The sequence below is a fragment of the Contarinia nasturtii genome, unplaced genomic scaffold, assembly GCF_009176525.2.
Source record: "Contarinia nasturtii isolate CC-2019 unplaced genomic scaffold, AAFC_CNas_1.1 Cnas_scaffold_1101, whole genome shotgun sequence".
Lineage (NCBI taxonomy): Eukaryota > Metazoa > Arthropoda > Insecta > Diptera > Cecidomyiidae > Contarinia > Contarinia nasturtii.
Genome location: NW_022198445.1, coordinates 768,922 through 789,425, shown reverse-complemented (window position 1 = coordinate 789,425; position 20,504 = coordinate 768,922). Strand labels below are relative to the sequence as shown.

The 20,504-nt window shown below is 34.7% G+C and overlaps 2 protein-coding genes across 2 annotated transcripts in view; one reads left to right on the top strand and one right to left on the bottom strand.

Annotated features, from left to right (window-relative positions):
- The window catches only part of LOC116344604 (microtubule-associated protein Jupiter), a 67,773-nt gene that overhangs the window by 32,493 nt on the left and 14,776 nt on the right, over positions 1–20,504 (bottom strand). The window lies entirely within an intron of this gene.
- LOC116344603 (probable cytochrome P450 6d5) lies at positions 16,523–18,970 on the top strand. The gene is made up of 2 exons (XM_031773213.1): positions 16,523–18,182; positions 18,249–18,970. The coding sequence occupies exons 1-2, from the start codon at positions 16,925–16,927 to the stop codon at positions 18,674–18,676; spliced, it is 1,686 nt and encodes a 561-aa protein (XP_031629073.1). The 5' UTR covers positions 16,523–16,924; the 3' UTR covers positions 18,677–18,970.

The following is a 20,504-nucleotide window of genomic DNA, read 5'->3' as shown; positions in this document are numbered from 1 at the left end:
ATCATAATGTTCTATTGTTATGTATTAACACAATGATGAGTTGTATGAACACGTGTTACTTTTTTGCGTTGAACTAATGTATGACTTTCTGGCTACTTAATTCAATTTACTTACTAAACATTTTGACGCGCATCGGTGACACTCTTACTTTCTACCTCAAAGTGTATGCCCGCCAAGCGTGTGCACAATCCAGCCACGCTTAATCAAGAACAATAACAATCCAATTCGAAATAGAATGATGATCTAAGTTTCACTTACCTAAAATGGAAAGAAAAAAAAAAGAGAATTAAATGAATGGTATTAATAAAATGGCAATTTCGCTTTTTAAAAACGTTCGAAAATTATATACATTTATCAATTAATTGGCGTTTACAATCTAAAATGAGACGGTTACAATTAATCGTAAATTTGTAGCAATTTTTGTGAGATCGCACCATCGAACTCAATTTGTAACGAGCGGCGAACGGCTTTTTTCGCATCGTATGTACTCACAAGACATATTCACATTTAGTGCAAACGATATATTCATTTTGTTGTACATAAATGATGGACAAACGTTAATTGTGACTGGGGCTTTTTGTTAACGCCGTTGACTAAGTGTAAAAGTAAAATGCATGATCATAAGTGCACATGGCACACATAATCAGACCGATCTGTACGCTTTTTTATTATCTATTTATAAACGATTTAGTTTTTGTTTCTCTTTCTTTTAATAAAATGTTTCATTTTACTGTAATTTACTGAGTCAAGAGAAAACTGGCGTGGCTTGACATCGACAACAGCCTCGCAAAAATACCGGAACACTTATGAGGAATTGAAATTTAATGTGCGTTGTGTTCGTTTAATGTTCATGTAGTACACACTGTGTTATGGTTACATCATGATGTCGCTCTTCGAGCGCGCACAATTATTGGCAGGCGCGTGTATGAGCTCGAGCGGTCAACTTTTTACGGCATTCAATATTGCAATTTCTGTGTGAATCTGAGTGATCGCTTTAGTTTTCGCGACACAAGCGTCAATTGCTTTCTACCATTTTCATTTCTTTTTCTTTGTGCGTTGTAAATTGGTAAGAAATGCCGTTGTTTTCCACAACCGACCGTCAATAATCGTGTTATTATGCGAACGAAACAAAAAAAAAGAGTATGTATTCAAAGATATGTAGGAAAATGACATGACGGCTCTTATTTCAAACGACATTACTTTTTGGGCATCTACACACATATTTTTTTTCTTTCATATTTATTTAATGTCGCATTTATACAATTGTGAAATTGCTCTTTATATAGTTCAGATGAATGAACGTTGATAAGCGAATATGATGATGAACATTTATGCGTTGCATCTGATGTTAATGCGGTTTGTTTTTTATTTAAAATTTCTTTTGCCTATTTTTCAATTCTCGCTATGGAAAAACACTAATTAAAATAAATAGACGACGCATTCCATTTTAATTAAAACAAGTCTGTCATTAATTAGCAGAACGCACATATTTTAATGTGCACTTAAACACCATCGTCAAATCGAGAGTGTGATGACAAAACTAACTAGATGATGTACAGACAAAAAATCGAATGCAAATCATTTGTCAAATGTTCTGGCATCTTTCGAAATATTCATCCAAAAGATCTATATGGAGAATGTAGGCCAGTGTTGTTGACTACAATGCAATTAAACTTCAATTTGTCATTCTAATGATAGCAACTGCATCTCGTCTTCTCTTGTGTCCGTAAAAAATGAGCAACTGTACACGAAATACATGAGATTTACAGTTAGAAACGCATTGAATCGATTATTCCACTTAATTCCGTATCATTCGAAAATGTTCATCAATTTGTGAAAAATTACTCTCGAATTGTTCGTCTTTTTTTGTGTCCTCATACCGTTATAAGTAACGGTATATCTCGTATGATTGAAGGTCAATATTCATGTAGCAAACTAATTGACTCAAATGACAAGTCCATTGAAATTATTGAGTTGTTTCATTAATTGGTAATCTTTATTGAATTAGTTCAGTTCGATAGAAGAAGAGTTCAACAAAAGAAAAATAGCCACAACTAGCTCAAACGTGAGCAAAATAACAAGCAAAAATTAATTAAATAGCAATTTCAATTTGGTAAAAAAGTGATCGAGTTAAAAAGAGTAAGCAACAAAATCAACTCCGTCACTAAATATGGACCTAGAACCAGCTGGCTAACGGCATTCAAGCCAACGCAATCATTTAATTACAACGACAAAAAAAAACAACAACAGCCCGAATCGAAACAGTAATGCGCAATGACAAAATAAGAAAATTGTACACAATTGTCTATACTTTTTACATACTTCAACCCATAAATCATTGGGCCGTTGCGCGTCATTTCTACAGACACTTTTGGGTCAAGCACTGTAAATGCAGAAGAAAGAACATGCATACACCGCAACATCAAAAACCAATTGCGCAAAGTTCTCATTTTATCAGATACTGACAACGGTCACACCGACTGAACACTGAAACTTGCTGCGGTGAATACACTGTAACGTTTGGTAATCTTGGCAAAATCGATCAAATAATACAATTACCAGTCGAATGATTTCGAACTGTTTCAATTCTTGAGGAATTCTATATTGGCACAAATCCCCTTTTCGTGGTTTGCAAAAAAAAGAACATACAAAGGATCATCAATGAATGTGATCAGAAATCGTAAAAATGCATGCAATTGTTCGAAATGGATTAAATTCGTGAAATAAAATACGAATTTCCATCGAATGTGTCTGGCATATCAAATAAATGTTCACCAACAGTCGGCTAATGCAGCGGAAAGTAAAAGTTTCAATTACTTCATCTATATATGCAAAAAACAAACACAAAAATAGTGTCGAAAATCAGACTTTGAAGAGAATTAGTGCGACTAAATCGTAATACTATAACCTTTTGTTATGCGGCCGTGCATTTTATGAAGTGTTAATAATGAAATTACAGGAAAACAACAAGCGCGAATATTTGATGTATTTCACTTGTACGGCAAATTTAAAACATAAAAGAAAACGAACATTTGATGTAATTTAAAATCAACGTTGAGTATGTGCTAATTGAGATGCGCGCTCTAGCGCAAGCAAACACCCGTCGAAATGTTATGTGTGGCGGGCGCAAGAGAGAGAGAGAGAAACACGAATTTCGGAAAATCTGATGTCAATCGGATTTGTAAAACATTATAACATTCGTTTCTTTTACTGCACTATACATTATTCCTCTCTCCGAACAATGCAGCTCACGCTTCACATTTGGAAATGGCAAATATGACAGAAGTAATTAACTGCAGCTCACGTTCAGCGTACATATAAAATCATGCATATATCATATAGGCGTTTGTCGTAAAAGTGATTTGATTGTCACTTGTACCAAATTGCAAATTTCACACTCGAACAAGAAGCGATTCGTGTTTGTAATCTCTAATTCTAATGATATGTGAAAATAAAGGCATGAAAATTGAGAAAATAGAAATTACAATTCCTGATACAACTTGGATCTGCTTTTTTCTTCTTGTTGACTTCACGACTTGTGTAAAAGATAAGCGCATAAATAAAGAAAACATCCAAAAACAACAAAAATGCAATGAAAGAAGACAGAAATTTAAAGAAAGCAAGAAAATTGACTTTATATGAACATTGGGAAGTGTTTTTGTGATTTTACAATGATGACGGATCTGAATCGAAGCGATAATCAGACAACAGCCGACATTTGTGCGCCGATGCACAAAAGAGGATCATATAAAAGGAAAAATATACAATTACCAATGCATGGCATACTGGTGAATATTGGCCGGAGCGAATGACTTTTCGGGTCGGAAGAAAAAAAAATATATGAGAAAAACAACTCTTTTAACACTATGGATATTATTGTCAAGATTAGCTACCACAAACGGTCACGTCATGATCGTTCATTTGTCTACATCTATTCAGTTGGAAACATTGAATGCATTTGCCATTTCTCACACATTTGCAAATAATTAATAATTTGCGCTCATTTATCAAAGCCGTTGTATATATGTTGCAATCAAAAGGAGTCATTCAAACATCCATACTTATTTTTTCTTTTCACATTGACTCTTGACTAGGCTTGGCACATTTGGAAAATTCGCTTGAATCGTCTTCAATTCCATCAATTCTATATATAAAAACAACTATATGTATTCCTAGCACTCCGAAGTGTTTGCAGTATGCGCTTTGAATTAGTAAGTGACGATCAAATAGATGTGCAAGAGCGCGCGTTTGCATTGAAATTGTGCAATTTCTTGCCATTTATGAAAAGACTAATCCGAATGTGAATTTTTGATTTGTCATGCGAGACTCTATAACTTGAAATGAAATAATCACAAACATTCCTTTTTTCTCTTCCATTGATTACAGACCAATTCAATCGAAAAACAATGAATTCGCACTGGGAATTACGATTAGGTCGACGTATTCTGACTATATACCTTTCAATCTATGGCATTTTCTCTTCTTATTCATTTCGATGGCAAAAAAAAACTGATGATTTTAATGTGGCATTTCGTGCCAAGTTTCCATCGAATTCGAAATTTGATTCATGATTCCATATCATATAGAACACACAATTCCAGGAAGAGTTTATTCACGAAAACAGATGAAACAAATACCCACCACACCAAATATGGTAAAGAACGATTGAATGAGAATTGGCGAACAAATGAAGTACCGTTAAACCAATCGACCTGCTTTGAAATTCACAACAACTTCAAATTAAGTTTATTGTATGAAATGGAATAAAGCAAAAAAATTATTGATTCTTTCACTCAAAGAGTTCCTTTTGATGTTTAATTCCATGCAATTCATCAACAATTTTATAGCATAAATTAAGTCAATTGCCGAGTGAAAAGTCGACTGGATCGCCGAACAAAGCGCCAATTCATTCCAACATAGCGGAAAAAAAATGAATTTGAATGTTCACTGTGTCGTACTGAAATACGACGTGACATGATAATTATCACAGCAATAAAACTAACAACACAGGTGACAATGCGAGAAGTAAAAGCATTTTGCATTCAAATGTTCGAATGCTGCTGCACAGCTTGATCGAATTATTTCGTCTTGTGCTTTCGCTTCATACAATACACAATCTATGGCAAATTATGGAAAAATTAGAAACGTGTTGTCTATATTTCAGAGAGCCACTTTATCTCTCTTTGCTTGAATAGACAACAAGAAAATTATTATTCGTAAAACCAAATGTGAAGTGATTGATCATGAGAAAAATTGGCCAAATCCGTATTTCAGCAACTTTCCCAACCGAATTTTGCATTCACCGTTCGATTTTCCAGTATTGTCATTATTCGCTAACTGGTAACAACATTTCAGAATAGATTTTTGCTGTTTGTATTGTGAAGATCGCTTTGGTCCATTCGCTTATTTTCACTTAATTGTTACTATTTCAGTAAAATGAAGTCAATTGATTGCATTAAATACAATTTAAACGTCAATTTCGAAGGGAAATTGCCTCGTTTGGCATTGGATAACATCAATTAACATGGAATCATTTCAGGATTACGCAAAACTACAAACACAGAGAGCATTCTGGATTCCGTTTAAGTTGCATCACTAATTGAATCAATTGCAATCTATTTGTTTAGAACATCATCGATTGTTGTTCGAAACAATTCAAAACAATTTGATTTCAATCATCAAGTCTTCCAATGTGACTTTTGCAGGCTATCGTTTTGTAACGGTTTTTCTTGTTGTTATTGTTACGAAATGTGTCAGGCACTCGCATAAAAGCGAATATTAATTGCGATAACCTTTGTGTGCACCATTTACCAATGTGAAACATTTTCACAACGAGAGAAACTCAATAAACTGTTTATCATGTGCAAACACGAAGTGTTTGTTTTTCCCCTCGTAAAATGTTCCCAAATGTTATGCCACTTGTGTGAGTTGCCGATAGATTTTTCACTTTTGGAGTTCAAAATGGATTGTGTGCGCAAAACACCTTGCAAAAAGTTAATCGAATGCGTTTTCACTCTTCATTTCAATTTGGTAAATTTGCATTTGTTGGCATTCAGAAACAATGGCCAATTCATTGAAGTGCCTTCGAGTATTATTTCTCTCTCATTCAGCCGTTTTACAAAAAAGTAAATAATGTTATTCAATAAATGCAATGAGCTCAACGATACATTTCCGTTGAACTTAGCAAAAGCACACAAGGAAGCATGAATCGGAGCTGAGCCGATATTTACAAGACAAATGAAAATGTTTTCGAACGAAAAACCGGATTGTGGACAGATTTTTTTTTTCGGTTTTGTTTTGTGCGATCGTGTGCTGAGCATCGATTGTTGCTTGAATTATGAGCTTACCCACCGAAAAACTCTTAATAGCTGCGCATGCAAAACTCAATCTTAAATCATTTTCAATACTTTCATCGTGGAGTGGACACACGAGAAAGAAAATTAGTTTTTTAACTAAATGGCAAGCGATCGCGTTGCATTCGATGGCAATGGCAACAAAAAAAAACATACCAACAACAGCCGGGCAACTGTGATAAGAAAACGGTGCACAACAAATGAATTTAAATTGATGAAAAAACAACAACAAATGCAGTACATTATGATTTAGATTAATAGAGAATCTGTTTTCAATTACAATTTCATGTAAAACTGTCGTGTTGTTTTGGTTGCCAGTGACGGGAGCCACCGAACACTATTTGGCATTTTCGTAGTGTTAAATTGTTGGCTCGAGCGATGTCGCGCTCGCGAGCTCATATCACTTGGCGTTATTATCTTGTTTTCATTTCGGTACAATTCAAATATTATTATTATACATTGTGTACTTGCGCATTTTGACACACAGTGGATCGTATTAAATGCGAACGAGACCAGCTTTCTAATTACGATTTTTGTGTGGTTTTTTTTTTCATTTTGTGCGCTCTTTAAAAACTATTCCAATTTTCATGTAGTAATCGTTGTGTGTAAAACTAGTAACGAATTCTCACTTCTTGCTCGTAAATGCGATGACATTTTGGATAACAAATTTTCTGTGGTAATTGAAAAATTGCTTGCTTGTTAACTGCAAAGCATTGCTTGCACTTGAAATAAAATGCAATTTAACAACAAGCGATTAGTTTACAAGGTTTTTTTTTTTGGTTTTTACAAATGATTTTTGAGCAAGCATAAAGTTGTAAGTGGCTTCTCTTTATGCATCTTCATGATTCGTTGACTTGGAAGAGAAGAATCAAATGCATATATGAATTCTCGGATGAATCTTACAAAAGATTAAAAACAAACATTTTGTTTTCTTTGCCATTTCAAATGATTCGCCATTTAAAATTTAACAGTTTATTGTTTTGCATTGTGTGGAAAAAAGGGCCGAAGATCGAACATTTCAATGCACTCGCGTTAAGTTGTTTGTAAACATTTCGGTTTCGATGCGAAACAACAACAAAAATCCGCATAAAAATAGACAATCTTTTTTGTTATGATTGCACTCATCGTAATGTTTCTGTTATTGTTTACAATTCTCAGCGTTTAGTCTAACATAACGCAGAAATAACTGACGATGAGAATGTTTACATTTTTGATCGTTACTCATTTATACAAATTGTATTACTTTGATCAAATATCGCCATCGTCAATTTTCTTTTATTTAAAAAAAAAAACTGAAAGGAAACGGAAGAAATGTTTATGTTTTGAAACCAAATGATCCAAGCGTTTCTTTTAAAAAGTCTTTTATTATGAAAACTGAGAAAATCAATTTGTTTCCAATCTAAATTGAGAATGGAATTTTGATATTTACATGATTAATTGGATAGCACATTTTTTCGAAGAAAAAAATTCTTCATCGAACTCCAGCAAACTTAATTTCAAATCTCCACAGAAAATATTGGTTGCTACGATGTGAACGCGTCTATTTTCGTGCTTCATGCTAATAAATACCGACCGTTTCCATTGAATCAAACTTTTTCACGGTAAAAAGTTGGGCGCGGCGAAATGGATTCTCCTTCTATAGACTGCTTGAAAAAACACAGAGACACAAATTGTGTATGATGATTTCCCCTTCATTTCAACCACGCGCGAACATAGACGTAATGAATGATTAATGTATTGCAATGATTCGCTGTTTGGAGAAACAGGCAATTGTGTATACTTTATATTTGTAGCATAAACAAAAGAAATACCGGCAAATTCGCGTCGCTGCTGTCTCGGCGCATCGCACGTTAAGTATGTATATGTACAAATGTTGAGCGCTTGTATTCAATGAATAGTTACGATCGTATTCTCCGAATAAAAAAAAATGCCATTTTCAAAGTGAGTCGCTCACTTTCCAACCGAGACGGAGAGAAAGAGAGAGAGAGCCCACAAAAACCAAATGTGGCTATAGAGGAAAAAAAACTAGAATAAATGTGTTTAGTGTTGTTGGGGTATTGGTTTACATTTACACAAACCGAAACGAGGTTGTACAGACAAAGCGAATTGTTTATAGTGCCTTGTATTGTGTACACTTATAGGATCACAGTCGTGGGAAGAACAACGTGAATTGAGATATTCTCTTGCATATACAAATAGTATCCGTTGAATGCGAAATTTTATAATAAAATCAAATGTAATTTCGTTATGAATATATCATCAATATTATGGAAGAAGGCAAGGGTGAAATTAAAGATTGTATATTTAAATACTAGACGCACACAATATTTGCTGGCGGAAATCACAATTTTGGACAAACGAATGGCGAATAATGAAAATAACAAAAACATAAATAGAGAAATAGAGAGAGAGAGGGAGAGAGAGAATGAGCTAGAGACACATGTGCTGAGCACAGCATGGTAACCGGTCGAATTATTATGAACAAGAATCACGTACGAAGGCTGATAGAGGCGTCACAAAGGCATTGTCGTGTCGGATGATTCATTTGCCTATGGTTCTTTTTTTTCCTCGTGCTCTTTCTCTTGCCTTTTTTTCGGCTCGAATATTGTATTTTAATTTTTATTGCAATTTTATGAAAATATTGAAGAGACGACGACAAACTGGTGGAATCGGTGTGGCGACAACGCATCATCACACTTCAGTGCGCACTATACATAGACGACACTCGATTTTTGATTGCAATTTCGTTTACCCCATGCAATGATAAATTTAAAATAAATCTAAAAATGAACTTTTTTTGTCGGTCCGTATGTCAAGATTTGTGTCTCACTTTTGCAACATTTATAAAACTATACATGTGCGTATTTTTTCTACATCTCTCCCCAAGCTAATGAAAATTAATGAGTTTAATGTGTGAGTTCTGCGAAGAATTGAATGAGCTGCAATTTGGATTTGCAACGATCGCTTATTGTTGTATACGTTGCATTGCACGTTCAGTTGGTTGAATGTCATCTGTGTTAATCACGTCATATGTTTTACGTGTTATCACCCGTCTATTTCCTAGAGAGTGATGTCTTGGTAATTTATTGAATGGGCTTACATTGGTCGCTGTATGTGTGTTTGATATATTCGACCAAAACAACAAATCTTAATAGAAAGATAAAGTGGCCGATGGAAAAATCTCTACTATTTCGCCTTATAAATGCAATCGTTGAGTACTTGCTGTGCAGTGCTCATATGTACGCACACACACTGTGTGACTTTGTATATCGTTCACAAAATCAAGTTTATTGTCAACGATCGAGATGTGAGCTTATGTGTTTTGTGCGACTATTGATGCAATCGTAACCAGACGACAAACCATCAGCAGCCAAACCGCAACGGCATACAGACTATCTCTGTGCCCATTTATGGCACAAACAAAATTCCAATCTCATGTTGGTTAATTGCTTCAAGTTACACACACAGACACTCCGTAGTCATACACTACGGTTTTGTCTTTTGTATCCGGAACATTCGATTGATTGTCGATAAGTACATGTTAACTTTTAATAACTGCAACGTCGAATTTTCCGTCGACGAATACTTTGGCATTTCGCATCAGACGTGACATTCTTTTGTTTTGGTCAACAAATTGATATGCATGCCACTTTATCGTTGTATTACATCGATCATGGTCGAGGACAATACAAAATAACGAAAGGGAAAATTGTACTCAGCAATTATTGTACATCAATATTGCTTTTCTCTCTCTCTTTCTCTCTTTCTCGCTCGTTCAAATGTCACCAGCATAAATCAAATTAGATTACTGGATGACAGTACGAGAGTGCGCAACGTAATTGAACAATTTAGAAATCCACGTTGTCGTTTGAGTTTCGTTTGCAAGTTAATAGACAATTAAAACGAAATGAAACTTAATTCTTGATTGAACAACTTAAGTGGAACCGATTGTTTGAAATTGTTTCGGTTCATTGGCTCTCATTTCGCTACGTTCTGTGTTCATGAGTCAATTATGCATGCATACACAGATGTTTGTTGTTGTTGTTAAATCATATGGATCGCTGTATGTGTAAGATCAAGAGATTATTGAGTCGATATAAGGAGGCAATTTTATTAGCAATCACATCGTTTAGTTTGAATAGCATTGCGCGCACCCATGGCGAGACAATAAGTAATTCACCACATTTGCATAATATGAACATGAAAGTCACAAATCATATTGCGCAGGACCATATTGAATATTCGAAATCTGCCCAACGCCAAACGAAAAAAAAATGGGAATCTTTGCAGTCATCATTTCTCCTTCAAAAATCTTCGATTCAAAATCAATGCCCATCAATTATTCTAACGAGACGATCGCATTATATTCATTTCCTCCTTTGTTCCGTCGATATTCCCCGTTTAAGTATGTTGTAATTCGATTTCAAAGTTGTTATTCAGCTGATTTTTTTTTTGCACGTTAAACAAAATGGATGTTGATTTTGGTTGGCTTCAAGAGCCATTGTACCCGATAATTTATTTTTTTCGTTATTTTTGTTTTTGCAAAAGGCAATGACGTTGAAACCAAAGAGAGAAAATATGTGCAAATTATTATATCGTGTGTTTGTAATATGCAAACAAACAGCGCGCGAGACAAGAAGTAAAAGCAACCGTAAACGAAACAAAAAAGCGCAAAGAATTACAAAAAGAAATCGAAACCCATCAATAATGCATTGCACCTCTAGAACTCTGATCGGCCAACAGCTCACACAATATTTATAAATATTTGTGAACATGCAACACTGGATGATGTGTGTGTTTTTTTGTTTTGCAACGGTTGCATTGGCGGACGTGCAAACTTCTCAAGTGTTGGTGCACTTTTATGTACTCTTTAATCAATATCTATTAGCTAGTGAGTTTAAGTAGTCGCCGAGGCAAAGTGCACACGTCTAATCATTGCTTACTTTTGCATATATCATATCACAAAACGAACGCGTTTCCTCTTTCTTCTCACTTTTTTCGTCTTCTTTTCAATCAACTTTTCCAGATGTATTAATAAATAGTGCCTTCGGAAGCAATTGAAATTGCGTATATCGATGATTTAAATCGGCCACGTGGCTATTGAACTGCTTGTTTTTAATTGGTCTAACTGTACTTTTGAATAAAATACGAGATATCCGAGCAATTTGCATGTGTCGTTTGTTGTACTGATTGCTTCTCTGATCTTAAGTGGCAAAAGCACCTCGTTTTCCGCTCATTTATCATCACGTCATTCGATTTTTACTTGATTTATGCGTCTGCATTGATGATACTGAACACACAATTTCAATCTTGAACACATGATTGCTTTTAATGATTGGATGAAGGAAGCAATTTTTGATGCAGAGACAACAAAGCAGTGCGACACCATACAAAAACTGACTTCATCGTATTGGTCGTTATGTGCATAGATCAAGAAACATACGAAAAAGATAGAAAGGAAGTTGTTACAAATGCAGACGGAAAAGTGTCGCTGGAAAATTACGCAATAATGTTGAGGCAAAATTGTGAGAGATGAGTGCAAAAATCAGGGTGAATTCGATGAAACAAACGATACACGAAATAGGGGATAAAAGTTTCAAAATGGCTCACAATACTTGTCGAAATCATGGAAGCGAATTTCCGTAGGCAACTCCACAAATTCAGATTAAAAATGCATAGACAAGATTATGCGGTGAAATGGAATGGATTTGGATATATGCGACGCACATCTGTTATTTTTAGTCATCATTTTTGTAGTTCATGCATATCACAAACAAGCCGAATATAAATGACTTTTCGACCGATTTTAATTAAACGTCGTAGATAATAATTACTACTAAGTACCAGATCGACACTATAACCTTCAGGGTGTCCAATCGATTTTGGCCATTTCGTGATTAAGTGCCGTTTTGCATCTCGATTTTCAGAATCGAAACTAATTACAAAGTATATGCGTACCAGAGAATGAAACCCTCCTCGAAAACAATGGACTCGCCTCTCAAATTTAAAACAAAGAGGGTTCCATCCAGACAATTGAATTAAAGTTTTTCGTGTGTGTTTTGAGAGCGTGTAAAAAAAATCGACTACAAAAAGGTACATAGTGTCTGCACGTCATTCGACACTATATACATAGATTTTAGACGATGACGTGACTTTGCTAGAAAAAAGAGAAACAAACAAGCTTCTGTTCCATGGGCGAGAGAAAATGGGAAAAAAATGAAAATAAAAATAAAGCTGCCAATGCGTGTAATAGAACCTGGTATTAATTTTAATAACTATAACAATAAACCATTCGTCATCGATTCACATTATACACAATGATATTCTCCCATCTCGCACGTCTATGTCGTCGACATTGGTCGAACAAGCAATGCAATGGATTTATTACACTTTGCACTGCAAGCAAATCTCGTCATCGAACAAGGGGTGAACAAGAGAAATGAGGTGCAATGCGAAAAACGACCTAGCACAACGTCGATATAATGACTTTTTTTGTCGTGTATATGCACAAGGTATTCATTTGTATGCAGTTCTTTTTTCTTTCTTTCCCTTTCCCTTTTACTCTGTACCTCTCTTAATGCGTTCATACACGCTTCGTTTTGGAAAAAAAAAAATTGTGACAATTTTACGTGTTCAATGCGTTTGTCAAAGGCACGGACATACGTTTCAATTGGCTTTTACCGTACAACAAAACTATAAACGACAAAGTCTCACCCAAAATATATGCATGCATTGTGCGCTTGCACATGACCACAACACAACATCGAATACGAATCGATCGTTACTTTTATTTTATGAACAAATGTGATACAAACTCATTGTTTAGATACTGTGCGTTGTCATATTGTTTTTGTTTGCTTGCATGCAGTTTATTGAGACGCGGCTCATTACCTATCCCTCGTTCCATTGTGAAAAAAGAAGAAGAAGAAGAAAAAAAAGAACGTTTCATCATTGTCGTTATGAGCATAATTTTCCGAATCGCTGTCAATGTATTTATTTAGTCTTGTTAATGCTACTTTTCTCGGGAGTATTGAACGTGGGTCAGTGCATCCATTCCCAATAAATCGAGACGTCATGCACAAGCGCAAACAAATGGGAAAATATACACATTTTATTTTACAATGGGTTACAAAGAGTCGGTGTCGCGTACATGGCACATTTCATGTATCTCAAAAATGCTATCACGATAAATATCTGATTATAATCGATTCGAATGTATACTCTGTAATATCGTACACATGAAATATACATGCATGCATTTTTTGTGAATCAAACTATTCTCCCATGCCCTACAAATTCGTTTAAGAATGATATTTCCTTTCATTTTTTTTTCGCAAATCGTATTTACTCACAAACGGTTTTCATCGTTCATCAACTTATAAGCCCATTTGAAGCACGCGATAGTTGAACAACTGCTTTTGAACTATAAATGGGGTCAAATTGCACTTTAAAATTCTTCTAATTCACAGTTGCATCTTATGGCGCTTCAATTCTATTGCAACATTGCATTTGAAGCTATATAAATTTCAACTCATTGGTAGACAAACTATTGATTGATTGCAATCATTATGTTCCATTAAGTTATCAGATCGTGCACTTGAATGATTCTATTTTCGAAATAGTTCATTGATAGAAATTGATTGTTTTCATTACAAAAGAAAATAGATGAAACGAATTGAAAATTCCATCCATACAATTTAAAAACAAAATCAAAATTGTATTTTGATAAGACTCGTATCTCGAATTCTAATTCGAGTGTATGAAGTATTTGCTTAATTTCACAATTTTTTGAAATTATATCATTTGAATTGATTACAAGCTGACTTCTTATCACTTAATCGTTATGTTATCGCTTCTTTAAATAATTTTGCAGATAGTATAAATATGAAGGTAGGCTAAGGTCAGTAATCATTCAGTTCTGACCGAGACAGAAAGCAAATACGTGAATTTTATAAGCATTTTGTGTTTAAAATGGCATTTTTTACCGACAGTTGGAAAGTGGATGTGTTTGTCTCGTTTCTTGGAATAATAACACTAATTTACTTATTTCTCAAACGAACATATTCATATTGGGATCGAAGAGGATTCAAATCACTTTCCGATGTCAGTCTTTTATTTGGCCACTTCAGAGCGACATTCGCTCAAAAAGAGTCGGTCGGTCACTTTTTCAATCGCATCTATAAAAGTACGAACGAGCCATTTTTGGGAGTTTACGGCTTTCTCCGTCCGATGCTATTGATAAAAGATGCAGAACTTGTGCGAACGATTTTGGTAAAGGATTTTGTACATTTTTCGGATCGTGGTGTTCATTGCAATGAAGACTACGACCCATTATCGGCACATTTATTCGCTCTATCTGGTCAAAAGTGGCGGAATCTACGTGTAAAATTATCGCCCACATTCACAACGGGCAAATTAAAAGGAATGTTTTCAACTCTGCTTGAATGTGGATCAACGTTACAGAATTACCTTGATAAAGTCGTTGAAAGCGGCGAGTTATTGGATGTACGTGAAATTTCCGCTAGACATTCAACAAATGTCATTGCGTCGGTTGCATTTGGTTTGGATGTGGATTGTATCAATAATCCAGATCATGAATTTCGTGAAAATGGTCGTCGAGTATTTACCGCAAGTTTTTGGAATGCAGTTCGATTCTTTCTTAAATTTATCGCGCCCAAATTGATGAGCATTCTTCGCATTAAGTCAGTTGACAATGAAGTTGAAGACTTTATCAAATCGATTGTGAAACAAAATTTGGAACATCGTGAAACGAATAATGTGATTCGTAAGGACTTTTTCCAGTTGTTGATTCAACTGAGAAATGGCGGCACAGCGCAATTAGATGAATGGGACACAGTGATAAAGGCCGATGAAGGCCAAAAAACAATGACATTGAATGAAATCTGTGCTCAAACATTTGTTTTCTATGCCGCGGGTTGGTTTTTCTTTTTAAAGCCTAATTTACAAACAAATATTTTATTTTTATTTCTAATTTAGGATTTGAAACATCGTCTACAACACTCTCGTATTGCTTATATGAAATGGCCAAAAATCCGGAAATTCAGGAGCGTGTACGTCATGACATTCACAAGACTTTGGAAATACATAACGGACATTTGACTTATGAAGCCGTTTGCGATATGAAATATTTGGAAAAATGTATTGATGGTACGGGTCTTTTTTCATTCTTAGTTTTTTTCGAAACTAGTCGTATTTTCTTCTATAGAAACTCTTCGAAAATATCCAGTATTGCCGATGCTAAATCGAACTTGCGTGAAAGAATATTGCATCCCAGGTACGAACAATGTGATTGAAAAGGGCATTGAAGTATTTATATCTGTATTGGGATTGCAACGAGATGAAAAATACTACGAAGAACCTGATAAATTCAACCCAGATCGATTTAGTGAGGATAACTTAGCAGGAAAAACTCATTTGGATCGACCGTATTACTCTTTTGGTGATGGGCCGAGGAATTGCATTGGCATGCGACTCGGAAAAATGCAAACCAAGGTGGGCCTCGTATTAATGTTACAAACATTCAAATACGAACTAGCAGATCGACAAGAAGATCGTGAAATGGATTTTGAGCCGCGACACTTTTTACTTCAACCCCGTAATGGGATTAATCTTCAGATTTCTAAGCTCAACTAAAAAATAGATTGTTCACTGTTAACATCTAGAAAAATTATTTATTTTTATTTTCACTTGGAATGAAATGTATTGTTGTGTTCAAAAAAGTGCAAAAGAAAGTATTGCAAGAACAAAATAAAATGCATACATTTGCAGTTTACAAAGAAAGCTTATTGATAATATATGCACGTGACATTGATAAATGCTGTTTGAATTAATACTGTGTATTACCACTAATCTCCACAAAATAAAGTCGGCCTACATTACTGATGCGATAAGTTAATCCGGTTTATAGCCATTATTCAGAAATAAACACAAGAAAAAATTGATTATCACATGACTGGCCATCACATGACAAACTGATTTTTCTTTTTTTGTCCATTGATTAGCTAATCTTTAAGTCTGTGTGGCACTACGCACAGTTGTTGCAGTTTTAGAGAATTGCATAATCGAAATGGTTGTTGTGCATATAAATATCATTTGCTGCAAGCGATTCAGTTCAGTTCAGTGAAGAAGTGTGTTCGAGTATATTCGAAGACTTTTGTGAAGTGCTGACAAAATTTTGTTTATCAGACTACTAACGATATTTTATTTATATCTTAATAAGCGAACGACAAGATTTCAAACCACTTTTCGGTGTCAGTCTTTTATACCACTTTAAAGCAGTATTCGCAGAGAAACAGTCTGTTCGGGTCTATCGAATAACTAACGAACCATTTCTTGGACTTTGAAATAAACTTTGTATCCATGATCTTTTATTAATTGTTCATAAATCATTTCACTCCAATAAATTCGAGCTGATAGAAATCTTGCAAGTTGAGATAAGCAAAATTTTACTTTGCAAATGTTCTTTTAAAAAGCAAGTCAAGATATTATTATCAAACATTTGAAAATGTAACCTTTTGATTTTACTTGTCATCAATGGTATTGCAGAGTACATGTTATATCAGTCTGCCTCTGATAATAACGCCCTTATCATCATTTATTTTGACATATATTTGCTAAAATTTGTACGATTTATTTCAGTCGCTTCGAAGAATTCAAGTACTAAAGTCAAAATGGCTCATTTAACTGGTAGCTGGAAAGTGGACGTCTTGTCATTAATCATTGTAATATTAACATTGGTGTACTTATTTCTTAAACGAACTTATTCGTATTGGGATCGTAATGGCTTCAAATCACTGTCGGATGCCAGTCTTTTATTTGGTCACTTCAAAGCGGGTCTTACACAAAAGGAATCAATCGGTCTTTTCTTTTGGAGAGTTTACCGAACAACAACCGAACCATTTCTTGGAGTCTATGGCATTATGCGGCCGATTTTATTCGTAAAAGATCCACAACTGGTGCGAACCATATTGATTAAAGATTTCGCACATTTTTCAGATCGTGGAGTACATTGTAATGAAGACTACGATCCTCTATCGGCACATTTGTTCGCTTTGCCCGGTAAAAAATGGAAAAATATGCGAGCAAAACTCACCCCTACGTTCACTTCGGGAAAATTAAAAGCAATGTTCTCAACAATCGTAAATTGTGGCTCAACGTTGCACAGCTATTTAGACAATTTGGTGAGTGAAAATGAACCGCTTCATATTCGTGAAATATCAGCGCGTCACTCGACAAATATCATTGCGTCGGTTGCATTTGGCATTGATGTGGATTGCATCAATAATCCAGATAATGAATTTCGCGAAAATGGACGTAAATTTTTTGCATCAACATTCATGAATGGCATTCGATTTTTCATTCGATTTATTGCACCAAAATTGATGCCAATTTTACGTATCAAAGGAATTCCGTCGGATGTTGAAGACTTCATCAAAACACTTGTTAAACAAAATTTGGAATATCGTGAAAAAAACAATTACAGTCGAAAAGATTTTTTCCAACTTTTGATTCAATTGAGAAATGGCGGAACGGTGCAATTAGACGATGAGTGGAGCACAGTGATCAAAGCCGATGAAAATCAAAAAACGTTAACTTTGAATGAGATCTGCGCACAAGCGCTTATATTCTATGTCGCTGGCTTTGAAACATCATCAACGACTCTTTCGTATTGCTTATATGAATTGGCCAAACATCCAGATATTCAAGATCGGGTACACAAAGAAATTGACACAGTTTTGAATAAACACAATGGACAACTTACGTATGAAACAGTATTGGATATGATTTATTTGGAAAAATGTATTGAAGGTACGTTTTGAGTATTATTTTTTTCATATTGATTTTTTTGAAAAAAACATTTTGCATTTATTTTAGAAACCCTTCGAAAATATCCGGTATTACCAATGATAAATCGAAAATGCGTAAAAGAATATCGCATTCCAGGCACCGATAATGTGATCGAAGAAGGCGTTGAAGTGTATATGTCAGTTATTGGAATGCATAGAGATGAACAGTTTTATGATGAACCAAATAAATTCGATCCAATGCGATTGGACGACGAAGTTGGAAAGAATTTAGTGAATAGACCGTATATTCCATTCGGCGATGGACCAAGGAATTGTATCGGCATGAGATTGGGCAAGCTTCAAACAAAAGTTGGACTTATTTCAATGCTACAGAATTTCAATTATGAGCTGGATGAACGACATAAAGGTGGTGACTTGGAATTTGACCCAAGACACTTTTTGCTACAACCTTCTGAAGATATTTTTCTTCGAGTGTCTAAAAGAGTAACATCATAATTTAATTTTTTTTCTAATTTTTTGCCCAAGAGTAGTCATATTGTTTGTTGAACTCGCAAATATTGAATACAAAATGTATCAGCAAATGTTCAACATTAAAATGTATTTCTGGTAAATAACAAATAAACTCCAATTATCCAATTAGAACGTTGGCATAGTTACAGCTCTTAAAACTACAAAGAAACTAGTAAATGGCTTCCATTTTCACATAAAATGGTATTTATGAGTTGTATATGAAAAATTAAAAGAAAAAAAAATGAGTATTTTTATGAGTATGAATATAAAAATTCGTTGTGCGGCATTTATATTAAACCATAGATGGATTTACCGATTCTAAAATAAAGAAATGAAAGAAACATAAAAAAAGCCGATAGTTATTTCGTATGTGGTCTCTGATACTGTATTTTATCGTCGATACAATCGCATGTCTAACCAAAGTTCACATTAAAAATGCACCTCGTGAAGTAATCGAAAACGCATTCATTAGAGTGAAGCATGCCCTTTTAGTGGCGGGTTGAAGTCTATAAGTCATCGCGTATCTCGAACATATTATACATTTTTTTGATGTGTGTTGTGACTCTCATTCGTCTCGTCTGGCATTTCCTCCTTCTTACGTCATTCGTTTCAAATCTGATTATTATGAGCATTAAACATGGAAATTGAACGAGCCAAAAGAAGATATTCAAATGTTTTTACCGCTCTTTGTTCGGTTAGCTGTTAAGCTGTGATTAGAACTGAGTAAATCTGAATATTTGGACAATTTATTTTATTTTTAAGAACGAAACGTTCTTCTCTACATATACAATGCGGCATACAAATTTGATGTTACTGTGCGTTGTGCGCTCTTGGTCGATCCCATGTCACATATGCATAAAATGTAAGTGATGCAGGCAGTGTTTTAAATGAAATTACCGTGAAATGAACGTCGTCAGCAACATCACACCGAAAGAGGGTGCGTCATTTGAACATGGTTTTTAACTTATAACGATGGTTGTTATTTGTAAAAACTTTTTCGAAATCCAAACGAACGAAAAAAAAACCGTACAAAGTGTAAACGCATGCATATCATATGTTAGACATCATTCATCTAATGCATCTACTTTCATGTCGATGTATAAGCGACATTTTCAATTATTCACTGTCTCATCTTGTATGGAAATGGATTCGTATTTATGTTGATTGGCTGTTTTAAAGGGATAACTAAAAGAGTATATGAGATGGAAGAACATTTGCGTAGATATGCGCGATTCAAAAATTTATCGACCACTTTTTTTAACCATCTTCGACAACAGAGAGAAGAAAAAACGTGTTCTACCAATAGCAGAGAGCCGGAATTGATCTAATTCATTGTTATTTTAGAAGAACCTCGAAACTCATAATTGTTTTAAATTATTTTTTGTATCTCTATTTTGCGCATTCAATAGTTTTGTTCATCATCTCTTTTTTTGAACAATAAATTGTCTAGAATCGTGAGTGCGACCAAGCATGAAAAAGCCTCATATTTCGGAGAAAAAACTAATTTCGATTTTTTTTCTCTCGCAAAACGATCGCTACCTTGCTTTAAAGAGAATGAAGCAATTAAAAAAATGTGCCGTTGTTTTTTGTGCTGAAGCTTGCCGTTGTTTTTTTAGAATGTATATTTATAAAATGCCGAGTTCTCATGCAAAATGCCATTCGCTCGGTTGCTACTGAAATATCAATTTGCAATTGATTTATCTTTATTGATGCATTAAATCGAATCTTACCGTATATGACTTGAAACATTGGCTTGAATGCTTATTGATCCGATTAAAGAGTACATTTATTTCATATTTCAAAATGAGCCTTC

Bases quoted from the DNA above. Each gene is read 5' to 3' on its own strand.
- LOC116344603 (XM_031773213.1), top strand. From the start codon at position 16,925: ATGTTATATCAGTCTGCCTCTGATAATAACGCCCTTATCATCATTTAT. The intron at 18,183-18,248 runs GTACGTTTTGAG...CATTTATTTTAG, and splicing joins TTTGGAAAAATGTATTGAAG to AAACCCTTCGAAAATATCCG.